Genomic DNA, 26,960 nt, shown 5'->3' on the forward strand with positions numbered 1-26,960 from the left:
ATTTGAATTCAAATAAAACATAACAAAAAAAATTGATTTATTGACAGTTATCGTCATTAAGTTATTAAAACAGTTTGCCTTTAGTGTAAAAATGTTGGATATTCATCATCACATTATTACATACTACGTAATCAAAATAATATATATATAGGCCTACTGAGATGAAATCATATCCCATACGTTATACTGTCAATGTATACTGAGAAAGTATAAAGAAAACAAAGTATCACAGACCTATGTCAACTTCCTGGATAAATGGCACATTACGTACCCTTAAGAGAGTATGGTATAAACTGGTCTTATATCAATAACAAAAAAATGTGCGTCATTCAAATGTTTCCTATTGATAGTCTGGATGATGAGGTACCGGTACAGGGTGGGTTTTTTAAAGTTTTTTTTTTATAATTATTATACATATTATACATACAGAGTAATTGTCATAAATGTTCTTCTCTCACCGGTGTCTGATTAGTTTTATATATTTGAGGACATTTCACTTAAATAACCTATAGCTTCGAAAGAAGGCCTCCGTTAGCTAGGGTACATAGTATAATATCGATATGGACACTGTAACGGATGCAGTATTTGGGAATTCACTTCAGAGTGGGAGGGGTGGGGCGGGGTGGGAGAGTCAACGATGAACAAAGTAATTTTCTAAATAAATCAGTTTTAAAATGTCGTACTGATTCAGAAACACATTTCTGTCATATAACGTTCATATAAAAGACGCGATTGCTTATAAACTGCTCTTTAGAAAAAAAAGGAGTTTTCTAGCCTAATAAGGATTCTTCCCGCACTTTGTCATACATTACATGTTAAATGTATCGCGAATGAAAATGCCTGTTTATAACATAAATAATAAATAAGATTAAAGAGATTTATAAAATTTCACGCATTATCATTGACACGAGGGTACCTAACTTTCGTGCAAAAATAATCGCTAACTTAATTTCAGTGAAATCCATCGGTTGCATCATTACTTGTGAGAGGTCATAAACATTGCTAGGTGAAAGAAAACGATACAAAAAATATGCAGATATCCATGGTTCGATTTTTGCTTGAGCGGGAAACCCTAATTGTTTGTTGTGCTGAATACTGGAGGCTGACACCTTCTCTTACAGAACAACCCCCCACCCCTCCACCCAATGCATCCCTTTGAAGAAAAACTCCCGTCAGCAACACTAAAAGTAGCTACTCAATGACAGATTACTGGATTAACGAAATGCGTCCATCTGATCATATTAACAAATCATTAGCATACCACTAAATTGATTATATTTATATTGGAATGCAAAGTGGATCGAAACTTTAGGAAATGAGGGCGTCCGCATCTTAATTATAACCTTACAATCAATGTCTTGATAGTACAACATTGATGATGATGTTGAACTCTGATTTACACAATTAATGTTTCAGGCTTTTAATACTTCATGGGAATCGGCTTTTTAACCATCCCCCCATCCCCCTCCCCCATCTCAACATTTTAAATATGCTGGATCCAGCCCTATCTAACATACATTGCGAAAAGGACTATGCTCAGGACATATGCTGCTGTATATGGCACTCCGTGGGTACCTATATAGTTGTTTACATAACAACATTGTTTCTGAAAGAGGTATTTCATATTTATAAAACAATAGATTTACATAACAATTAGTGTAAGGATCTTGAGCGGACGTTCTTCTTTAAAGTTGTTTTATGTAGCATTCCAGAAACGTTTACAATTTTGTAACGTTAACGTTTCTTCTTTTCTATGTTTTGAAACACATATAGAATAAAGAAATATAAAATTAACATTTCTTTTGTTTTTTAATTTCTCAGACATGTACAACGCTTAAACTTCTGCCCTAAGAAGTCACCAATCCCCGATGTGATACGCACCGAGTACGGTAACAAATTAATATTCTACTATGTATGATTTTCTCTTCATTCATTTCTGCCTTCTTATGTCTGTTTTGGGTCTATTTCTGATCACAATAACCTCTTATTTTTTTATTTTACAAAAATCCTCCTATTTTGACAATCATCTCCCAATCAATGTCAGCTTTATTTAATAATTTCTTTTCGTGTGTGGATAAATTCGATATGGATTGTTGCTTACCTTTCAAGGTTGTGTTCCACTATAAACATTATAATATACGGGCAAGAATGATGTATAACACAGATCTTAGACAGCAGCAAACGTGCGATACACTTTTATTTTATCCAAAAATCCTGTTACAAAACTTGAATCTTTTGGGTTGGAAAGCAAAGAGTTACTGCTTAAGTGCCTACGATGTTTTGACGTATAATGATAAAATATGTGTCTGCGTGTGAAATGTTCATGTGCTTAATATAACGGGAGAAACAGACAGCGTGGAATACGTATAAAACGTTTTAAAGAGGATGTAATCATTTATTTACGTGTATCTTTGGGACTAAGTTCCATGCATACATCTATATACCTTTTAATTAGGAAAAAAAGAAAAAAAAACAATTTACAAGTTCACCTACATGTTGGTTTAGATTCAATTTGATTGCACAAAAACTTTCTTATAAAATATCGATAATCTAAGAAGGGTTGCGGAAATCACTCTTCATTCTTTCAAAGATTCTATAGGGCAACATTTAGGATCAGACAAGTCTGTCTAAACTACCAGGTTTTTTTTTTACAAATGTTGTTGGTAGTAGCATATTGATACGTCGATTAGAGTGTAACTTATAACGGTACATGTATTTAATTAGCGTCATTTACTATATATGTGACAGACTTTTGGGAAATTACCCAGAAATCTTTAATTCGAACCCATGATTCCCTATATTGGCTAAGAAGTTTCTCTACCAGCTGAAATGTCATTTATTCCTTCTTCTGTAACTCACCAGCTGCTAGGCCTAAATAGGAACAGCTTCCAAGCTCTCTCCGGAAGGGCTCAGCGATAACCTGATAGATTTGTGCATTGAAGTAGTTAAAATACTAGTTCCACGAGAGAAAATCACACCCGAGACGGGTCACACGGCTGCGTTTAGTAAAACGCATTGCGACAATGTTTGATGTTTCATCCATTCCCAAGATTCGTCAGCAAACTGAAGAAAATGGAGGTTAAATTAGTAACGATCTTTTCGCATTTTTCTTATCTGCTGAAATCGAGTAGCACATGAATCAATCAGTTTCTCTTTGCTAACTTCAAGTTTTTGTTTCTGTACAGACCACAGAATCTAATGAAAAGGTTCTACATCACATAAATGTGTTTTTTATTTCTTCGATCGTGTAGCATGTTTAGGTCTCTGGATTCCAGGGACTATTTTCTCTTAGCGGATGGTTATTCAAGTTTATGATTGTTGTGTTTCAATTTGCCATCTCGTCACGTGATGTGATCCTTTCTTCTTAGGCTCTTCTTCTCCGTCTTCTTCCGCTTTGATCCTTTTATACTTTGTTCTTCTGTTTTGAAACCAAACTTTCACCTGACATGGAGAAAAGAAAAGAATAAAATATATACATAAAACAAAATCGAAAAATGATAAAACAAGGCTAAACGAACTCGTCCATGCACACACACACACACTCATATACACACCAAAGTTCTATCGAAAAAGTCTCTTAGATTTCATAAGTTACCAATTATAGCAGAATTAATAAGTGAATATATATATATATATATATATATATATATATATATATATGTGTGTGTGTGTGTGTGTGTGGGTGGTTGTGTCTGTCTGTGTGGATTGTATCATTACAGACATGTCATGTATCTAACAAAGTCAAACAAAGTTAAATCGAAAAACAAGTCATGTTGAATTTGGTGGAAAAACATCGAGTGATACGTAAGAAATGAAACAAGACTCCTTTCCGTTTGAAGAAAAAAATGGATATAATTTATTCCTCTCTTTATTGGCCCAGCAGCTTTTGTCAGCAAGTTTCAACATTTCTGTGCATGACTCTGGTATCGTTTATTTCGTGTCTAGTTCTTCCACCATATAACCTATATTCTTACTTTGACTGTTTTAAGCTCATAAACAATGGCTCATCTTTTAACTTTTATTTTCAAAGCCATATTTAAGTACACATTTATTGAGCATTTAACCTCAACCCCCGTCATTTGGTTCGTTTATAGTTGCTTCGAGTTGTAATATTAACATCTTCATTTACGTCAGCATTTAAGATAGAACTCCCGCGTCCAACCTCGTAGACTTGTTTATTTATCCTGGTGTTCTCTCCGAGGAAGAACAGCTTTCCTCTTTTTTTCTTTTTTACTCTTTCCATCGTTTTATTATTTCTGATAGATTAACCCTCAGTTCTTTGTTTATAGGAGAAGTGACTATATTTTCTAATACCTTTCAAAATTTGTGACCAGTTGAACTAAGATTTGTTATAGGCGAACCATCAATTTCAAGCTGTCGTGAAAACTATGTTATAATGTGATGGTTAATTGCTCGGGAATGACAAAGAAAAACCATTCCCGTTGCTGGATGACATTTCCATGACCTTTCACCTCACAAAATCTTTATTGATAGACAAACATTCTGCACCAGCAGTTGGGTCTATCCATGTAAGCATCATTGTTCGTCCAACAAAACACAGGTAAATATTTGTCCAATGACTAAAGACAAAACTCTACTAACATGTATTTATTATCAAATTAAATTGTTAAAATATGATATTATTAGTACATTCGTACCCACATTTGTCTGGAAAAGCGTGTAAACCTTACAAAAATGACACCCACAACTGAGAGAGCATTTCGAAAACATCTGAGTTTTAGTCATGATAATACTAGTAATGATGATGATGATGATGATGGTGATGGTGATGATGATGATGGTGGTGATGGTGATGGTGATGATGATGGTGATGGTGATGATGATGGTGATGATGATGGTGATGGTGATGATGATGGTGATGATGATGATGATAATGATGATGACGATGACGATGACGATGACGACGACGATGACGACGACGACGATGACGACGACGACGACGATGATGATGACGACGACGACGATGACGACGACGACGACGACGATGATGACATGTTTTCTCTCAAAATATTAATCTTATATATTTACAATTTATATTTAGTAATATTTGGTAACTACTAATTTCAAACATTTAAGTAAAAAGTTTCTTTTTAAAATGTTAGCGGTTATAGATTAATTTTTCAATCGATTAAAGTGAAGAAAGCATATGTATGTTATTGGTTTGAGTTCTCGCGTGAAGTCGTAGTAAAATATTTAACATTCGATTGATAAAAAGAGACAAAACATGATAAATTCCATATGCACCAGCAAAAAATGTAATGGTGGGATATTTCCTGCATAACCCCGACATAGTTCGAGATAAAATCTTGGCAACGCGAACACACCGTCATTGGATACCTCCCTCACACATATACATAAGCCGTCATTGTGCTAATAATAAACCCCTATCGACCTATTTAATAAATGTCACACTGGTGTTGATTACAAAACTTTATCGATCCCAGAAGGGTCTGGAATCCCAAGAAAATAAGGTAAAGTTACCATATTTTGACACAATTATGATATCAGGTTGGCGTAACATTTTCATGACCCGCAGATTTTATTCTTGTCCTGTCTGTTTTTTTTTTACTTCAATCGAGTACATCACAAAGTGAGAAACCAAAATGTTTTGAAAAATAATCAAACCAAGTCATTTACGGGCAAATAAAAATGATAAAAAAAAAGAAATATTTATAAAAAAAAAATATATAAAAAAAAAACAGGAGAAAATGAAGAGACGAATCCAATCATTCTTCCTCAATCCCCTCATTCCTATATGTGTCTTGTGAGTGTTAAAAAGAAACGATATTACTGAGATTCGTTTTTAACTATTATTCTGGTCTTCTTTTACTCTTAATTTTCAAAATGTTAAAATAAAACGTAACCTATATATTTTAAATGTAAATTTTATAGTTCGCAACATTTGCCTCGAGAGTGAGCATCGTTTGTAAGTAACACAAACAATGAATTCCTGCTTCGTTCGATTGATGTGAGGAAGCGGGAGTTGTGGGGAAGGGAGTGGTGGGGAGGGGAGAGGAGGGGCGAATGTGGTGAAGAGTAGAGCGGGAGGGAAGTGATAGTAATGGGGTGGTCGATGAGGTTAAATTTTCAATATCTTCTCAATTACCCAAATCGAAACCAGCATCTCTTTTTCAACTGACCATTTTTTTGCTCTAAATCAAGTTAAAGTAAAATAGGTCATGCCATTCTAACTAATATGAACTCGGTGTTTTCTATTTCTCTTAAAGGAATTATTCCATCTTGAACCGGAAACAGTAAAGTACCTATTTCCATAAAACAGCAAGAAAAATGATCCCAGATATATAGAAAATTTATTTTTTATTATTTTTTAAAATTATATTCGTGTCTTGAACCACTTTCCCGTCTCTTGAACCACATTCCCCATATCCTTACACATATAATTGAATACAATTTGTTTTATTAAGGTTCTATATAAGCCCATATTTACGAAAGACATTCTAGTTGAACGTCCATAAAAATATGATATTTTGTTCATGAATTCTATGTCTATTCTTTATCGACTTAATTTTTGCCAATATTTGATAACAGAAGGAAGTAAAAACGTTCTTACCAGCAATAATATTTTTTTTTAAATATATGTGTTTTTTGTTGTTGAAACAGTGAGCGTCAGAAATACCAGTTATTTGTTGACTAAAGCTTTCATTCTCAGAACCCACCACCCCCACCCCCGCCCCTCCCCTGCCAGAATTAAAACCCTCGTAAAGACAAAAATAAACAAAGAAGAGAATTCGCTTATTTTGACCTTCATTCGAAACTAAATTGCCTATTTCAATTTGTTCAATAATAGAAATGTACTTCCGTGGGAATTTCCGGGAGGGTTTGACTCGAATGTATATATATATATATAGATATGTATATCTATCTATTCATTACTTGACAGGTTATCTTTCAATATGACAAGGGTGTCAAAGGTTTTTATGAGCGAGAAAAAAAACAGAAGGTCATTGAAAGGCTTCTTTTTATAAATATATATATATATAAATATATTATCCAATCTATTTGATTAAGACAAACGACAAAGAATAAGTTTTGTACCTGGAAACATATTCTGTAGCTACTAATACGGCTAGGAAGTAGGCTACAGACTTAGGGGGTGAAACAAATTTCACATAATCTCTGTAATTGATAGCGGTCTCGTTCATTTACTGACAGCTTTAACGAGACCGGAATATTGTGATCCTTTAGGAAAGCGTGATTTGGTTTCCAAAGTATATTATAAATTGATATCTCTTTATCCTCGATATCCATATAGTACAGCCGGAAAAGACACGGCCAAGAGTAACCTATCAAACAAAAAAATGTCGATGGAGATAGCTTTGTTCCCTTCCAAAAATGTTTTTTAAATAAAATAAAATGCAGAAATAGCTTAAAAACTGTAAGTTTTTTTTTAGTTGATTTTGATAACGTTGTGATGATATTTGATATAAACATCCTAAAATAATGTATTGTGATACTTTGAACTGTCAAATTTCAATACAAATAATTTAAAAAAATATTGAATTTGGCAAATTTCCGTTTGTTAATAGTAGTATGTAAATGTGTCTGGGGCGACAAAATGTTGGGAATTGAATGACATTCATAAATCGTTCATTTATGAAAATTTCACTGGATCATTAACCATACCTGGTGGGAGTGGTTTAGCTTTTATCAATTGTAATATATATATAAATATATATATATATATATATATATATAGGCCTTTGTTTACAGTTGATAAGTATAATATATAATGTTAGCACGCTAAAATTGTTAGAAATGTCAAAAATACTCTCTAGAAGTTTCAGAACCTATAGGGAACCTATGGATCGAGGACTTAACACATCAGACAATTTACTGTCTTTTATGTGAGAAAGGCTATACTAATACTGGGTATAAAATATTTCATAACGTTCGAAAATTAGACCTACTGACCAGTACCTAACGTTCTAGCATATTTGGAGCTTTATGAATAGCCTTCAATTCTCAAGAGTGAAATTTCACTCCTTTAGAGAGTTCAGTGTAAAATGACTTGTTTTCGTCAATCGGAGAGAACAAAAACAAGTCATTTCATTTCAATAAATTGATATTTAACTAAGCTATATATACGCAAAGTGAAAACAATTAGGTTTTAGAGCTAAATGTTGGCATGAGGCATGAAATCATTATTTGATCTGCAGCTCGGAGAGCCAAATTGGCTTCTTCCAAGAAATCGTTTTCCTGGATTCTTACAACTATAGATGAGTCTTCCCTCTGTTCTATACTGAGGAGAGAACTATTCCCGAAGTGATTGTCGTTAACTCGGGCTGCTTGACTTAATACAATTAATCATCGTGTAGGTTAACATAGATAATTGGAATTCTGTTTAATTACTGTACTTGCTGATGGGTTTATCGATAACGTCTAATCTAATAATCTAATCTAGTCCCCTCTTAATTTTCTATAGGTTTAAACAGTTCGATCCTACTGTCGAATGAATTTCGGTATGCTAATGACCGCTAACGTCACTCTACTCGGGGTAATGGATTCCAGGCGAAGATTTGCTCAAGAAAATTGCAATGGTTTTGATTAAAAACAATAAGTTTAGGGCAAGATATAAATAATCCGATAAAAAAAAAATAAAAAAAACAAGTAACTATAGAGAACTTTCGCTTTAAGTTTACTTGGAAAAAGTAAGACTGAGAGACAACGCATTAGATTGAAAATTAAGTTATTCAATGGTGAGGGTAGTGAATATACCAAACTGTATAAAGGTATAGTCATGTTTTTTAATACATATGGTATACTGTGAAGCGATATGATTTGACGTGACGTGATATGAGGTGACGTCATGGAAGTACTTTGTGGTATGATGTTTTGTGGTGTGATTTGACGTGGTGTTATATGTAGTGTTAGGTTACGTGACGTGATTTGATGTCGTGTGATGTGTTGTATTGGTGTGGTGTGAAGTGGCTTGCCGGATATGATGTTTTCAGCTATATTTTAAATAGTAATATTGAGGATTTATAAAGCGCAGATATATAACGGTGCTCAAGACGGACACAGGTTTAAATAAGTCTGTTATTCCACATCCAGTACTTCCCAAATGTGCACCAGTTCAAATCAAGGACGTGTAAGAATATATCAGTTTACTTAAAATGGACGTTCAGCTCATTCCAGTATATCACATCAATCTAATGTAGTATTTGTACTGCCCAAAAAAGTTGCTAAACAGTCGACAGAGGTATTTATTTTGCCAAAGTATTGACCTCAAAACTATCTTGTCAGTAATGCATTTTGTTCATCACATCATCTTCAAAATTCTTCTTGAATAAAACCGTCTCTCGTCCGATAAACATAATTAAGCGAATGATCATTAAATTACGTATGCAAATGTAATTAGTTTAATTACTCAGTTTGCCGAAGTTTCATCTTAAACGTATTCAAACCGCGCGCAATATGACTTATTTTTTATTGCCGAATATTGTATTTATCGCTTTATTATTAGAAAAGACACTTCAGCAGGTAAGTTAAGTTAACGAATTGCCTGTGGTTATCAAACAACAGGAAGTAAATTTAATTATATATTCCAAAGCGCTAATCCGAAAAACGTTACCAGAAGTCCAACGAGCAAGCATGCAGGAGCGGAACACAAACTGCTCCTTTTTTATGATTCTCTTAATTACCGTATTGTATATATTCTCCTAACGTTATATCCTAACGTGATAACATGGTAAGCATTCTAATCATAAACTAAATATGATTTTTTTTAAAAATCTTTTGTAAACTTAATAAACTGATTATTTGCTAGGCCTATTCCAATAAACAAGAATGTATTCTTTCTTCCAATAATATAACTTTGGCAAAGCAATGTAAAATTTAGTTGATACATTGCGTTAGTTTCATCTAAGTTTAGACATGCACGAAACTTGTGAGTCTCGAAGTTCAATAAGAGGAAAGAAAAGCGAACCTTCCTTACTCTTGTACTCTCCTAGCGCACCCCTCCCTTCTTCACACCCCTCCCCATACAAACGCAAACATACACACATGTCGTTTTGAATTTTTCTTCAGTTAGGTGCTAAGATAGGCCATAAAATATTTGCTTGAGTGGGGACAAAAACTGGTGCGCAAATGCCTATTGCTTCCAAGGTAGAAAATCGAAAAATGTGTTACGGCATTTTGTATAATATACAACTCAATTGGACGACATGCACACAAATCGTATTTTCGATTCCTTTGTCATCAAGTTGTGAAAACATCAGCACTACTGCAAATATTATTTGTCTTTGTTTGTTTTTATGTTTACGTTTTTAAATTTTTAAATTTTATATAAATATATATATATATATATATGTGTGTGTGTGTGTATATATATATATATACATATTTATATTTAGGTTGTTATATAAGGTACTATTAAACACAATCGTTTATATATAGTCCTCGTATGCATGGTGCGGTAGGTAATTTACGTTTTAAGTCGAAGGTCACGTTCAAACAATCCTCCCCTAGACAAGTTATAACAACCCTTTAAAAGAAATTGAAACGGCTCAGTCTACCCCCCCCCCACCCCTCACCTCACCTCAATAGTGATTTATTAGCCTGGCCAGCGAAAGTTTTTTTTTGTCAGATCGAGAACGAAAATAAAGAATAAGTTTCACGGTTGTGTATAGCACTCTATATATTTGCGATGTATAATCAACTCTCGTGTAAATCCAGAATACGGCAGAATCTATTTTTTAATGATGCTCCTAAAATTAAATTAGGTTACTTCCTAATTTACTTCGATAGTACGCATTTCATCAGCAGAATAAACACTAATATTCCAATTTGGTTAATTGGGGGTAAATTTTGTTAATTATGGGGTCAGCTTTCATTAAATTATAGCCCGTAAATTTGGTCGAAAGGCAGTCAAATGTAGGCTTTTCCCCCTCTCTCTCTCTTTTTCATTCTTCTTTCTATCTCATTGAAACTGACTGTGAATGCAGTGTGTAGTAGTCGAGAAATCAATCTGATTAGCTGGGGGGTGTACGGGAGTATACAGCTCAACACTCCAACCCGCCAATAAAATCGATTCTTTGACGGGCCAAGCTGAAGTTAATGTTGATTTAAAACGACGCACTTAAAACAAATTATTCGATATACCAATATCAACTCCTAGTGCTGCAACGGCGGCGGCGTGAGTATTCGTGACGGCTTAGTGAAAAAGAGAGATTTGAAAGGAGGTTAAAAGCGACGAAGATGTGAGCGGATTTATCATCAGTGTACAATTGTTGTAACGAGATTCCTTTTCTGCTTTTTTTGCGGGGGGTGGGGGGGTTGATGGGTGAGGGGTGTGGAGTGGGGTGAGGAAGCGATGTCAGTGGTAATAGTCTTGAAGGCGTTTAATATAAGTGGCTGCTTAACGAAATTCAATCAACTCGTAATATTCTAGCAGATGTACATAACGGGTCCATCTCCTACCCATACCCCCCCCCCCCATCCCCTGACCGCCTTCGCCTCTCCTACTTGTTATTTGCACCTGAGATTAACATTTCAAATTACTATGTTATTATTTGAAGAAAATTGTAACAGATTGCGACAAAAATCAAAACACAGCAAGTGTTTTCATACATGTTGAATCAGAAGCTGCTGAGTAATCTAGGGTTGTTTAGGCTTATTTTGCACAACAGCTAAAACTCCTGAATTTTATTACGACAATATAGCAGCCAAATCTATATCTATAGGTAAATTTTGACTTGGAAAAGTTGATGGTGAAGCTGCATGGAAGGGCTGAGAGGGGGGGGGGCTGGGGCATTAATATTTGTTTTTGGATGACATTTAAGGTGATTACATGATAAGGAACCAACAATTTTCTTGGCGAGGAGTTTCTTGATGGGAAAGATTTTTGGACCATGAGTTTGGTTAGCATTTAGGTTAGTGTGTTTATCCAGCCTTATGTCATATATATATTGTTACCCAAAAAATTGCGTTCGTGTTACTTATTTTCCCCCATGCAGTTCTGAAATTTTCGAATTCAGCTGGGTTGTCTTTTTTTAAGTGGATACGGGAAAAGTGTAAAGTGTAAGTGTAAAGTGTATACGGGAAAAGTGTAAGTGTAAAGTGTAAGTGTGAAGTGTATACGGAATAAGTTAAATTGTCTACACTGACTTACTTGTGTCTCAGTGAGATTTAAACTTGCTGCAAGTTGTTTTCTCTCGGCCCCTACTACGTAGTGATTCTTCTCAAACGCTTGCTCCAGCCGAAGAAGCTGGGATGGAGAGAACGCTGTTCTGATCCTCTTCGGCTTTCGGAAGGGAGAGTGGAATAGGAAACCATTATGAGCAAGTTCTGAACCTGTGGATGAAGGAGAAAGAATAGAAAAACACTGCATTATGGGTGTCAACCATTAATAGTTACGGTATCATGTAGAATGATTAATGGACATTCTTTCCGAGCATGCGCACTGTCAACCACCTTGTTATGAGGTGAAAAACCATATTTAAGAATTTAAGTTTAGTTACCTTTTAAATTGCTATATGACTTTCATGGCACCATATAGGCTCTATCTTCTGTTAATAATTCTAATTTAGGAAGAGGAGAGGCGCGGGGGGGGGGGGCACAAGAATTTGCTGACCTCTGTTTCGATGAGGGATATCAGCCTTTGAGAAATTTCTGTTTTCGGTAAGGGGGTTTATGTGCAATACGGTGCTATCACTTCCATTATTTTAACTACAAATGCCGGTGTATATTATTTTGCGTACGTGTGCACGTTTTTCCACGTTTCGTCCCTGAAAATTTCTGTGGGTGCGGAGAACTTTCCTCCACCCCCCCCCCCCCGAACCCTGTGGCTACGCCACTTTTTCCGAGTCAATTAATCAACCAAGATCAGCAATATAGTCTGAAAACTGATAACAATCCTCAAACCTATCCCAACGTCACCAAAGTTACCACTTGGTTTGTAATACGTACTACGGTACACAAGCAACTGATTTTCTCGAGAACGTTTCCCTCGAGGCCCGCTATTATCCCTCCACTGTGTCTTCATGTCTATAGACAATGGAATTTTACAATAAATTAATTGTGTAACTGTTTACAATTAATTTATTGAAGAGGTCAATAATGGTTGCCCACTATTCTTACTTCAGCAAACAATCTCGCACGTTTAACTTTATCGATTAGACCATCAAGTTTAACCTCCCCAGTCAGTTCCCATATTAGGTGTAGGAGCAGGGGCGCAGTTTAAAACTTGGAAATTTCGAATTAAAAAAAAATCGAAATTTATAACAATTCCAAAATTTTCGAGGTAATATAAGATATATAAGATAAGAGATAAGAAGTTGAAATTTTCGGAAAATTGAAATTTTTTAGATGAAACCTTTTGACATCAAATGTAAAGAGCTTCGACATAAACTGGAAGCTTCCGCTTCCAAAAGTCTGGTTTAGTTTATCTCTCCTGTCCCTCCTGTGCTACCATATAGCAGGGTATCTTTCATAGGTGAAGCAGCCTCAAATAAATAAGTCCTGTAGGTTGTCTCAATCCAACTACATAATCCCCACATTGTCTGCTGCAACCTTAGCAGTTATAGAGAATAGCATAGAGATATGTATACTCCATACCAATACTTCAATAGCACAATAAGACTTTACCACATCGTTGCATATTCACAACTTGAGAAAAACGTCACAGCCGACGCATGCGCTTTTACTTATGATGCGTATAAGTTGTAGGGAGTCTTTGAATCGTAAATTCTGTACAGCTCCACCATTTTGGCCTGTAAGCAATGTTAAAAAGTTTCATAGTCATTTTAAGCTTTAGGATTATATTTTTGTTGGTAATTAATCCTTTTTTTTTCTTATCTTGCTTTCTAATGTTTTTCTGTTTTGGGTCATTGTTATTTTCACTTCGTTTTGTTTTGTGAAGTGCTTTGGGATTGTGATTAAAGGATGGAAAACGATATAGTAAGCATAATATTATGTTATTAACTTACGCTATGACATAGGATAAAAAACTTGTTAAACCACTGTGAATTGATCTTTTACTCTTAAGGCCACCTAGTATACTTACATCTCGATTAAGCTCAGTTGATGCCTGTTTTTATTTATGGAGGGGCTGTTTTAATGGGGGGTGGGGAGGGGGGGTTGAGGCGAACCATGTAAGCGCCGGGATCTTGTGATAGATCTGTACTCAGTGCATAGAATTAGCTTTTTAGTAATGATTAACTTTCTTTGCCATAGAAGGGTTCGTGACTCTTATGCAGCAATATTAATGAAATTTACGAGTCCTTCTTTTACGCCCATGTGGCGATTTCATATTTTGTTTTTTGTCAATATTCGTCATCGTCGAATAAATGATAAAACTAACAGATATAAGTACACTGGCAAACAAACAACGCAAGATAGACGCATATAGGGAACATAATGCGAGGGCGCTATGTGCAATTACATCGAAAGACCAGCTTGCCCCAGTGGCTCTCTTTACAGATGTGCACACCGCTATTCATGAAAAGAAAAGGAAAGTTAAAGCTTGTGTGTTGATCATGATGATAAGGTCGGTTTTGAAATGACCGACAGGAGGGTTTCGATATCGCCACCTAGAGCTAACAAAACAAACATGTAAATGATGCATTGATTAACCAATGATGTTGTCATGTGACTGTTTAGGTATTAACCACAATAACAGCGGTTTATTTGTTTGTTTTCTTTTCTTTCTGTTTCATCTTTACTGCGGACAGGTACAGAGGGTATAAATCACTGATTGATATTTTAAGTTACATCTAAGCGGTAAAATAGTTTATGCAGTGATAGATCCTATCGAGCATGGAGGTATATAAGCTGATAAATATAACGGTTGATCTGTCGGCACCACAAGCAAGTAACGACTGTTTGCAACGATCTTTATATAATACCTATAGATACCAAGTTGTAAGGCTACGAAATATTGTCATGTAGGATATTGACAGTTATTACATAATGAAACATATAAAGTATCATGCAAACATTTACATAGGTATTCCATTCAATAGATAAACATCATTGTAAGAAATAAAGAACAGTGAGATTTTCCTTGCGGGAACGATCTACGGCTTTTCTCATCTGAATGAGCAACCGAGCAAATATACCCCATCGTGAGTTAAGAAGGAATTGGAACGTTGAGTAAGCCTATACTTAACAACAAAGGAATAAGGTTCTCGCGTATAGGAGGGTAGTTATCAATCGACGTAGGCCTATAAGGCATCTTTAATAATAACAAATTCTCGAATCTGCATCCGTGAGAATTATTTGACTAGAAAGAAGTTATTGTACTTTCTTCATTTGAAAATAAATCACAAACACGTTTTTATGGGCGTTACATGTTAGTGGAAGAGGTGGGGGGGGGTAGGGGAAATTCTACCAAAAATATGGTGGGGAGGGAGGGAGGGGTGAGTGAAAGAGAGATTCCTGTCAAAATTTCCTGACTACGCCAGCGGTTATCCAGTTATCACATTTGACATTTTCATACATATAGCCTTCTGCGGTAGCCCACGTAAATGGACAGTCAATGGGTTGACTTTTGTGTTTAGCAGTATAATAATACAAAACTAAAATGTGTCAGCCCATGCCGACAGTTTAGGCCGAGTTAAGCTCAAGCTGTACATCAATTTTTTTTTTATATTGTGCCTTGTTCGAATACCCCCTACTAGGGAAATTGGTTTATAATTTAATATTCTTTAAAAGGTGAATGTATATATATACGAACATTGACCTATAATAAGCAGTAGAAACAACCCACCCAGAATACCGGCTGACAATAGCACTTACGAATACGTCTCTATTGAGGTACTTGGGCCGGACTTAGGTGTCTCATTGATTGCGGTGGTGCCAATCTACCTATTATAAGCTTACAAAAATCCATTACTAACGAGCCTCTGTTCCAGTACAATGTACCCCCTACTTGTTCCCTAATTAAATGCTATAGTCATAGGGGTTCGCATTATCCTTGGTAATGGAGTTTATGGAGATGAAGCCTATAATGCAAAGCCTATACACTTCGCTCTATACTTTGCTATTCTATTTATGGCCTATAATGGTATTGTAACAACAAGAAAGAATGAAAGAAGAAGAAGTAGGGAGAATGCACGGGAAGACGAGATGTGTCCTACATAGCTGTTAACCGATATGCCACAATATCGGTATTGGTTAATTTTAATAATAATTTTCTCTGTTACACCGATATTACACGGGGTTAAAGGTCATGAGTTATTGGACCTAAATTTTAGCAGGCTGTTACTTGCTAAGAAGTTTCCAATATATATATATATATATATATATATATATATATATATATATATATATATATATATATATATATATATATATATATATATATATATACATATATATATATATATATATACATATATATATACATATATATAGATATGTATATATATATATATATATATATATATATATATATATATATATATATATATATATATATATATATATATATATATAGAAAAAGTGTGGCAGGCTTGAAAATCAATTATGATAAGACCAATATTTTCCCTCTTGGCCCTAGAAATTACCAAAAACCTATTTTTCTGGAGGAGTTTTCTTTCAATTGGACATTAGGTCCAATTACTATGCTTGGTATTACTGTTACCACCTTAGGGACAACCTTTTCCAACTCAACTATATAATACTCCTATAAGCCATCAATGCTTAAGAGCCTTCTCAATCTATGGCCGCATCGAAATTTAACCCCTTTATAGGGAAAAGCACTATTGTTAAGACGTTTGGGCTGTCTCAATTGGTTTTTCTTTTCTAGGTCCTTCCGGACCCTCCTAACCATTTTACTAGCGAGCTGAAGAGTATTGTACTCAAGTTTATATGGGATGAAAAGCCGGATAAAGTAAAATGTCCTTTATTTTGGTCTGGTTGCCGATATCCCCTCTTACTGGAAAACATTGGTAAACGTTAATAATGTTCCCCTTGAAGATGACACTTTGTATCACAGGTTATCTGATATTCCGCGTATGTCCCGTGACTTTTATAAGGAGGTGGTAAAGAATGTCTCTACCAAACCGACCGCTTGTCTTAATTATGGGAAACCTCTTTTCAGTTGAGTGAGGATCAGTGGAGAATGGTATTTCTTAATCCTTTTTCAGTCATTAAGTCACAAAAAGATTAATATTTGTCAGTATTGTTTTACTAACGCAAATCGTTTTGCTTCATCAAATGAATATTAAACATAATTTCATGTGTGGCACCTTTTGTGAGGAGGATGAAGAAACTATTTATCATTTTATTTTGGGATTGTTATGAAAGCAAGTCATTTATTTTAGATGTCGAACAATCTGTGCTTGGTCAACAATTTTTTTTTCAAAGCAAGATATTTATTTCGGGTACAAATTGTGCCTAAAGCACTCCTACAACATTCTGATTTCTCACCTAAAACCTCTGGACACATGCACAATCAGCGTCCAGAGTCTAGTTGGTTAGGGTGTCTGCATATATAGCGGGAGATCCCTGTGTAGGCTGGAAGTTTTTTCACTGTTCTGGACTTGACAACTCACTTCAATTATATATAAATATATATATAGGCTATATATCAGTCGAAAAAGTCGGGTTTACAAATTGTCATTTCTATGTACCGGGGAGCTTTTCGAGCTCATCATAATCAAGTTTAATTTCATTCAAGGGTAAATATCCATCACTCTATCAACGGTTTACTTTTCATACTTTTCTTTAAGTACTATTAAATTATTCACTGATGGATTCGCATATTAGTTTGTGATAGATCCTAGCCTAGCCTTATATCCTATCCTATACAAGTTATGTATGTACACAGTCATGCCCCTGATGACAAGAAAGCCACCTTTCTGTGCATAATGATAAATCCAAATCCCTGCTTTCTTTCTCTTTATGTTTTTTCCGCCCGAGCAAGTTACCCATTTCATTTTGACCTCATCTCTGCAACTGACGTTAGGAAGATGGATTAAAACTCTCTCCTGAATGGAGTATCTATCTCCAATACATCTAAATGGCTATATCTATTCTGACATCATTACTTGCCATACAAATAGCGTGTCCTCATTGCCTTATTTACGTCCAGCCTTGCGTAAATAGTCTTGTCTCATTTACGGTCGGTTACCGTTGCGGAGTGGACATGTTACCGTTAAGCCCTTTATCGACCCAATGGGGTTGTAAAGCTGAATCGAAGCAAAAAGAATCTAACTTGCTATTTATGACAGTGAACACACATTTTCCTCCTTTTTGAGCTCTTTAGAGGGATAATAGGGGTATGATAATGGAGATTTAATGCCGGGAGGTTCCTGTCTTGATATCAATACCAGCTAATTAACACTCTTTAAAAACCCTCTACCAACAACAAAAAAAGAAAAGAAGGGAAATGAAAAGGTTAAAATCAAACAGAGTAAAGAGCCCCGCTATATGTACAGAATAACGTTACAGCCCTTGCTAATCCCCTTAAGAACCGGTTTCAAACTTTCTACGGTGGCTTTATATGAACTTTTCAGAAAAAAATATTTTGCATTCAATGATAATGTTCAACGACTATCGTTACATTTGCTATTTTATTTTTTCTTTTAAGAGAATATTGTAAAATGATCACAAAATTGTCATAATGTATTCAAAGATTTTTTGTAAATGTTTGCCTTGTGAATACCTGATCCTTTGTTGTTTAAATAAAATAAAACTGTTAGCAAACTGCTTATCCACTAGAGAGCCTGTGTAAGAGAATGTGTAATTTAAGTAAGTTGGTCTGATGTTTCGATCCTAGCAGGATCTTCTTCAGAGGCCAAATGACAAGTAACAGTAACAGAAGGGACAAAAACACGCACAAAATACAGATAGGTTAATGTTTTGTTGTTCATATAGGCCTAATATGCAAAATTCGTTGTATTGTTATGATGTTTCTATATTTAATTTGGACTATCTGTTTTCCGAATCTCCCTATTGCTTTCTATGCATGGTTGTTCAATTGACTTAATATGATTTATTCTTATTCGAATAACGGTCCTCACTAATGATGATGACCTTGACTTGATATCGAGGTTTAAGGTGAAAAAAGGAAATTTTTTCAAACTTTCACTGCTACAGTTTAACTGTCTACAAAATAGATATGATAAAATGCATAGAAAGAGGAAAAAGAAAAAGGAAAGGAAACATGTACATATGTGCCTAACATTTTTTAAGGGTGAAGGGTGGGGTGAGTGGGGGAGCGTTGGGGGAGGGGAAATTTATCTATTCAACATTATGACTATAGTTTACGTTATAGTTATTTAGAACCATAAACGACTTTCGCTCTATATAGATGTGTAAAGCACCTCATTTTGTCAGTCTGGAGAAGATTCTTACCACCAGACCATCCTCCCTCCGCACCCCCGGAACCCCCACCCGCCCCACCCCCATCCACAGTGTTGAATTCATTACTTAATTATCATTGAACATTGCATGTTAGTTTAAAGTTACTCCGAGAATAATTCTAATGTGATTCTAATTGTCTGGTCTTATAGGGTTTGTTTCACTTATTTTTTTTTTTTTTTGTGCTTTTCTTCAAGGTCAACAGTAGAACCTTCCAAATATGGTAAAAGTAATATAATAGTAACAAATTTAGGTCACTCATATAGACAAATGTTTCAAGAGTATTTTACTAACCCATCCTCAAATTATGTTCAAACATTGATCGAGGCCTTTCGTTGTGCTAAGCCATTTTCTTTGTCTATATAGTGCGGGGATAACTTGAGCGGTGATAGCCTGTTGAAAATGAAACCTTTCAACAATTTTCAGATTTTTTTTCGGTGGGGGGGGGGTGGGAGGGGTGGGGTAGTTTACTAATGTATAATTATGGCTTGTACATAAGCCTGCGTTTGACTTCAGCAACAGCTAGCTAAGACAGCATGTGTTTTCATGAATGTTTTACTATCATAATCCAAAATAGCAAATACGTAAACAATTATTTTCGATAATTAATTAACCCTCAACCCGTCCTCCCTACCTGGTCTTACTAATCAATTAAATTTGTTTAAGCCTCTATACATCAACACCATTATTGTACTTTACTAAATACCATTTACTTGACTGTGTCCAAGAGTCATTTATCAATCTAAGGGGACATCTATAGGGCCTCCGGACTCTTATCATATATACACAGATCTAAGGGGACATCTATAGGGCCTCCGGACTCTTATCCTATACACAGATGGAGAGATTTCTAATGACCTGTAACTCATTACAGTTCTACAAACACTTCATTGTTATCACTCTATTGTTATCAACGCTGTTCATAAAGGAGCTTATGTAGACAGACGAGGGGGTGCCTATTGTAACCAGCACATCATTTATCACGTTAAGGATAAGAGCCGTGATAGATAATCGAGGGAACATCTTTAGAAATGGTGGGTAATTTAAAAGGAAAATTTGGTGGTAATTAGGATCTTTATTCATAAGATGATTGGAAAAGTGATAAATGACTACATTTGAAGGGAGTTGTAATAAGGTGTCTTTCATCAATTGAACCCAAAGAGTGAATGGGCAAATAAAAAAGGAATGGAGGGGGGGGGGGGGGAGAGAGTCCAGGCAGATATAGCAGTATAAATGTATGGTATCTATACTATAGACTATATTAAACTAATCGACCTTTGTTAAAGCAGAGTCTAGGGTTAGCAGACAGTTATCCTTCAGTGTGTGTAAAGTGAGGTTTTAAACATGTCATTCAAGAAAAGGAAAAAGAACAAAAAAAAATAGAGTACATTACAGATTAAAAGACTTCGTTTAAAGTATAACCGATGCTCGGACACACACACAAAAGTTCCTGTGTGCTGTCAACTTGATTAATGGTATGATATGAGAATTGGAAGAATACCGTACACAATGGCTCATTAAATGAACAATGGATGTGAATAATCTATCTCCAATAAGCGTAATTTCAACTTTCCTTTCAAATAACTTTGATAAATGATACATTGATACTCTTCATCTGAATCAAAGCTTTACTTACTGCTGAAAGTTCCTAATCAATTATTCCTTAATTATAAGGTTACTATATTCCCCTCCCCCCCCCCACCATCCTTTTAGTAACAGATATATCTTAAACTTTCCTTCACGCATAGATTTGAAAGGAATTTATCAGCTTATATATTAGTCCAAAATAAATTGCCTACAAATTCTGGCATGATGCTAGGGAATATATATTCTTTATAGTTTAATTAATTGAAACTATACGACAGGCAGGCTATCAATTTTATATGACTTAAACCTTACACGAGAGAATGACATATACACTTGGGGATAGTGTCATTAGCTTATCTGACGGAGGCTTTTGTTATTTTTTAAGTTCCAATTTGAATAGCCGATAGTGAACGATAAGGGTTATCAGTTTCAAAATGCCACTTTACGCGGTGTATTTTACGGAAGTAGTCAAAATAAATGATAGTGATGGGTCTTTCGTAGGGTACGATACGGCGTCATGGGGAGCAACCACCTTTTTTTTTGGACGGGAGGGTGGGGGAGGGGGTAAGATGTTATGTCATTCAGGGGGAAGGATCTCCTCTTCGAGAAATTTGTAGTGAGATGGATGGTGGTTAGATGCAACATTGTGCTATATTTTGTAACTTTTGAAACAAATTTGAAGAATTTGAAGAATTTTCAAGTGTTTACTTTGCACCACATATAAATGTTGTAAGTTTATCTCATGATCAGTAGAACATTTTACCTTGTGATATTCTGTCCGACGGTGGGCAGTCCCAACCCCTGATTTCATTTTATCCATACGTGCCCCCCCCCCCCCCCCGCGGATATGTCGTTTGACCCAAACTTAAAAATGACAATTTTGGAATAATTACAAGAACTGCTTTAGCACCCCTTACCCCCCCCCCCCCCCAAAAAAAACACAACTTCTAGTCCATTACGCGTAATTGAGAACGGAATCAAGCAGTACAGGTACATAACAAAATGATTATAACGGAATAAAATAATTATGCACTTCTTGAATTGTTAACAATTTGTAAGTAATTTCAAATAGGTCGACCAACATTGATTGATTGATACAATTGGTAAATTAAAGGTCCCCTTTTATAGAGCAGCAGGCTTTGTTTTAACGAATCCATTCGATTTTTAAATTATCAATTTTGCCCAAACAACTGTTTGTAAATTAAACTTAGAACCTGCAAGTTCTAAAAAAAGGACGCACTTAGACCTAATTGGGTTTCTTCATTAAGTATTTGATTAAACGACAATTGAACAATTTGAGCGAAAGGATAGTGTTGTATATATATTTCATTGCAAGATGTTGCTTTAAGTCCAAAATGAATTTATTTGAGAAATCTTGAAAGGGTTCACAAAACAAAACGAAAAAAAAAGGAAAAAAAGAAAGAAATGAGGACGAGCATGATGGGTATAAGTTTCACTTTAACAAGGGGAGGGGCGAGGGAGGGGAAATGGTGGGGTTGTCAGTTAATATATCTCTCTACATACCGTACCGTTTCTGTATATACATTGGTATATCTAATGACCTCTCATGTGGTTAAGTCTCACATAATCGTGTCATTTCCTTCAACCTGAGTAAACGCTTCTGGGGTTATTAGTTAACGGTATCAATATACAAAGGCCTTTAGTACACAAACGGTTTAAACATACGGAAATAGTTTCATTTTAAATCTAGGTTAAATCATTAAATTTGCTAAAGTAATAGTTTCCTTCTTTTCTTCTCATACATCTATTGGACAGTATTAGCTTCTCTTTTGTAAACAGAGTTGGTAAACAGGTTGGAGAAGTTCCTCGAAAAGCCTGTCATTATGAACGAAATCTTGACTTAAATCTGTGAAAAGCTGCTTTCTGTTTATTCCATAACCATAGTCATTGTGTATGATACGGTACCGTCTACCATGCGATGTATGTCAATCCACAACAAGGACATCATTTTGTGAACTTTCATGAATCATCTGTTTGTACTTATCATGATGCTAAGCTTATTAAACGTTGGCAACTTATTTACATTATAAAACCTTTTATTATTATTTTATACCTAGTGGATGAATATTCTATGCTACCTTTTCCCTTCTCCCCTCCTCCACATCCACCTCCACCCCATACCCCACCCCACCCTCAACAAGATGCAACCATTATACGCGATATGTACTTCCTCTTCAAACATTACTTTCTTTTCATCCAAAATAGTTTGATTAATTATGCCCTCACTTCATGACTGAAAGTCATGGGTTCCACCAAGAAATCGGAACTAATAATCGGAATATATTATCAATCTTTAATACACTATCTGAAAATATTTAAAGTTTTGAATAAAAGAGTTGTAGTTTTCTGTTCACGATTTTTCTTAACACACTATTATACTCGCTTATTGTAGTAACAACTCGTACAATGCTTTGTCTTAATTACTGGGTAGGTCAAGATTACATTCTTACAAAGTTAAATACACATCATGGAAATACATATAGAATACACACATATAATATACACATACAATACACACATGGAATACACACAGAAACATACATCTTGGAAAAGAAACTTGTTGTTGTTAGTATATCTCTTTGCTGTAAGAACTGCCATCATTGTGTAAGCTTAGCAATTTTATTGTAAAAAAAATCTTCCTTCCCCTTATTTTCTAAACACTGTTTCTTACAAAAAAATGTTTTTGTAATAATCTATTGGATTGAAATCTTTCTAATCAAATATTAATTCTTCTCATTTGCTATTTAAATGAATTGTATTTTCTTTTCATACTTGCTATAAAATTTACAAATTAAAAAAAAATTGGGCAAATATAATAATAATAATAATAATCCAGGTTACCCTTGATTGTATATTCGACACATCTTCTGTGTTTAGCCTAATTTCATTAAGTTTTGAAACACGATCAATATTGTTAATTTTGATCATTTCAAGAAATAAAATATGACATAACATAAAATTTCAGGTTTTAATATAATGATAGTATTATTGATCACACAAAACCCAGCCCCTCTTGTTTTATACGACCCTTACATTATCAGTATTATTTTATCGTTTGCTTTGATCATCACATTAAAAAATCTCTTTCTTATTTTCTACATTAATCGTTGTTAAAATATTTCCATTCTATTCCATATTAAAATCCGTTATAATTGTAATTTATTGGTTTGCCTTTAGTCGAATTTTCATTCAAATATTTAATTAAAAGTTTAAAATTGTTTAATTTCGTTCGGAAAGTGCTAAAAAACATCATTAAATTAAACTAATTATGAAAAAGTGTCTGGGCGATGGTGTGTTGAGAACCTGCCTTAGATTAATTAACTATAACTTAATTATTAAGCTTCGAATAATGTAAAAGGAAAAATATAGAAAGGGGTTTTACTTTTGAGAAAATTGCGATCCTATTTTGAGTTGTAGTATTTTGGTTTGGTAAACTGGATTACCCCGCACCCCCCCCCCCCCAAAAGCAAAATAAAACGACTCAAAAAAAAGAACATAACATAACATAACGGAAAAGCAAAGAAATCCAATTAACAGAGAACATTTGTAACATAGTCATCAGCGGCTAGTATAATAAGAAGTCAATTAGAGCCTTTCTGTCTAATTAGTTCATTATTAATACATGAGAGAGAACAAACTGGTCAAAACAATAAGGAAGTAAAACTAGTAATTTCTTCTTATATCCTTTTCTTTACACAAAATCCCATCAAAGAATTGAATTGCGGAACAGTGACCCGAAATCCCGTGCGAGTGGATAGCGCACCGAGCCAATTGTTACATGTGAACTGTACGCTCTTTTGTGTACACATTGAGGGCTGAGTATGTGTCGTTTCTAAGGCACGACGTATATCTTAACTTTGTAGTATAAAGAATGAATACAAGAAGTGTTTAAGTTTGACATAAAAAAGACCTGTTTTTTCCGTTTTCTAAGACACCCATGGCGATGCGCTGCATTCAAAATCAATAAAAAAAAAGCACCTATGTTAAACTAACGACATTATACCAAACATATATATCCTTTAAGTTGAGAAAACGAAATCAGAATTTCTGAAAACTAATCACGGTTGTGATAAAGTTTGAAGTTACTGTTGTCAGCATTCGTGTATTGTTACTTTGTATCGATTTTAATCAGAATTGCTTATAGTCCGTTGAGTCCTTTGTTATGTAAATATTTGAACATTTATATAAATATTCCAATATATTTTTACAATAAGTTTTCAAGCCAGTCTAGGATGGATAAAACTTGATTGTATGTTCAACTTAAAAGTTTAATTAATTTAATTCTCTCCTTTGTTTTTTTTCTTTTTTAATTGTATTTGTGGTAGAATGAGTGAGTTATATTGTAATAGGAAACAAGGAATTAAACAAGTTGTTGATAATCGATCAACCAATTGCATGATCATCTTCAACGAATTAAAATATTATTTGCATATTGTGGAAATTTATGTTTTATGAAATATTAACTGTTAATATGATAATAATCTGTATCATTGTAACAACAATGGTTATATGTTGAATTGTACAATTGATACAAAATATCACTAGCAGAAAAAATCAACTTACATTTGGCTTTTCCCAATTCCGTGGTCCAGCTTTTAGATACACCAACGATGTAGTGTATGCATACTATAAAATCATACGAGTAACTTTCACATATTAATATACATAGGCTACTTATATAAACCATAACTACCCCACCACCACCCCCACCCCCACCCCCTAACAAAAAAAATGTAAATAATGTAAAAATGCTCACCAGGAAACCGGTGTCCGGCAGCCAACATCCTATTTCTTGCTAGTAACCATGGGTACAGTGAACCAAAGGGTTCTCTCGTGATAAGCTGACCCGATCCTGGGGATACTATGGTACCGAGCATACCCGCAGCGGCGCCTGAGTGTAGCCCGTGTGATTGCATTGCTAGGAAAGGGGAACCGTGTGCCGTGGACTGTAGCTGGTGCAGCCCCGATAAAAATGTTTGGGTAGTATGTGAGTTTAGGGCTTGCGGGGACAACCCAACCCCTGAAGTGGTGGAGGCTGACAGACCAAGACGAGAGGCTGAGAGGGTGTGACTAGGGGGAACCACAGAAGAGGATGAAAATCGGGTTTCCCCAGCACCACGGTGTCGCTTGAGTGAATGGAAAGCCCCCGAACCCAAGATAATGGGTTCAGAGCCCGGGGAGGTCAGTTTATTGGCTAGAATGCTCTGTCCGTGCCACGAGGGGAGGCCGAAGGGTGACATACTGGGTGAAAGGTCAGAGGAGTGTTGGTGGGTTATCTCCGGAGATGACGATTTCGAATGAATCGGAGATGATGAATTCATTGACGACGGAGAGTCAGCCACAGGATAAAAATCATGAGGTTGGCTCCTGGTTTCCTCTTTCGATACCAAGGATTCGATACTAAATTTAGAAGTCTTTGAGAATGGTTTCTCCATCGTCCTATGAGGACTTGAAGACGCAGGATGATGTGGAGATGGCGGTTTCGTCTGCATCTTCATTCTTTTATCAATTCAGACGGAAGTTAAAACAAAAGAGTGGGAATCAAACGTTGTCTCTTCAATGTTTTGAAGTATAGTCGAAAAAGAAAAGATATCACAATGAATTTTTCGATGACGTAATGAACACACAAAAAACACACACACCAAGTATCAACGCCGATGTGACTCTATTTCATCCATAGGAATTCTCTGTAGTTTGTTCCCAAGAGACATTTTCAAGCCAGATGAAAAAGTTTTCCTGTTAAATATTAAACTTATTTAAAATAAAAGACTGTTCCGTAATACATCCGCTTGAAACAAGAAGACGCTAAAAATATTTGAGTAATATGCTAAATAAGTTTTCCCGAAGCTTGGTTCGAGATTTGCTTCAAATCAATTCACCTCTTTCCCATGTGAATATATTTTGTCGCTATCAAAGGCCTCTTTGACACGACTCTGTGCTTGTGTCATCTAAGCATAACATAGGACTAGAGTACCCAGTTCAAAACCGCATGTAACGCCTCACTC

At 35.2% G+C, this 26,960-nt stretch overlaps 2 protein-coding genes across 3 annotated transcripts in view; one reads left to right on the top strand and one right to left on the bottom strand.

Annotated features, from left to right (window-relative positions):
• LOC139967669 (CCA tRNA nucleotidyltransferase 1, mitochondrial-like) overlaps positions 1-2,476 on the top strand; it is a 74,320-nt gene extending 71,844 nt beyond the window's left edge. For both annotated transcript variants that reach the window (XM_071971658.1, XM_071971659.1), the window contains one exon: positions 1,822-2,476. In XM_071971658.1, coding sequence (XP_071827759.1) covers positions 1,822-1,918 — 97 coding nt within the window. In that variant the 3' untranslated portion in view covers positions 1,919-2,476. The remainder of the gene's footprint in view (positions 1-1,821) is intronic.
• Positions 1-26,960, bottom strand: LOC139967671 (uncharacterized). The gene is made up of 3 exons (XM_071971660.1): positions 25,712-26,960; positions 12,152-12,333; positions 1-3,441 (listed from the first exon to the last, which is right to left on the bottom strand). The coding sequence occupies exons 1-3, from the start codon at positions 26,451-26,453 to the stop codon at positions 3,310-3,312; spliced, it is 1,056 nt and encodes a 351-aa protein (XP_071827761.1). The 5' UTR covers positions 26,454-26,960; the 3' UTR covers positions 1-3,309.

Source organism: Apostichopus japonicus, chromosome 5, assembly GCF_037975245.1.
Source record: "Apostichopus japonicus isolate 1M-3 chromosome 5, ASM3797524v1, whole genome shotgun sequence".
NCBI lineage: Eukaryota > Metazoa > Echinodermata > Holothuroidea > Aspidochirotida > Stichopodidae > Apostichopus > Apostichopus japonicus.

What these genes read in the sequence shown, in the direction of transcription:
- LOC139967671 (XM_071971660.1), bottom strand. Translation starts at nt 26,453, where the DNA reads ATGAAGATGCAGACGAAACCGCCATCTCCACATCATCCTGCGTCTTCA. An exon ending in TGCCGGACACCGGTTTCCTG is followed by an intron (nt 12,334 to 25,711) that starts GTGAGCATTTTT and finishes CTTCATCCACAG; the next exon opens with GTTCAGAACTTGCTCATAAT. An exon ending in TAAATCTCACTGAGACACAA is followed by an intron (nt 3,442 to 12,151) that starts GTAAGTCAGTGT and finishes TCTCCATGTCAG; the next exon opens with GTGAAAGTTTGGTTTCAAAA.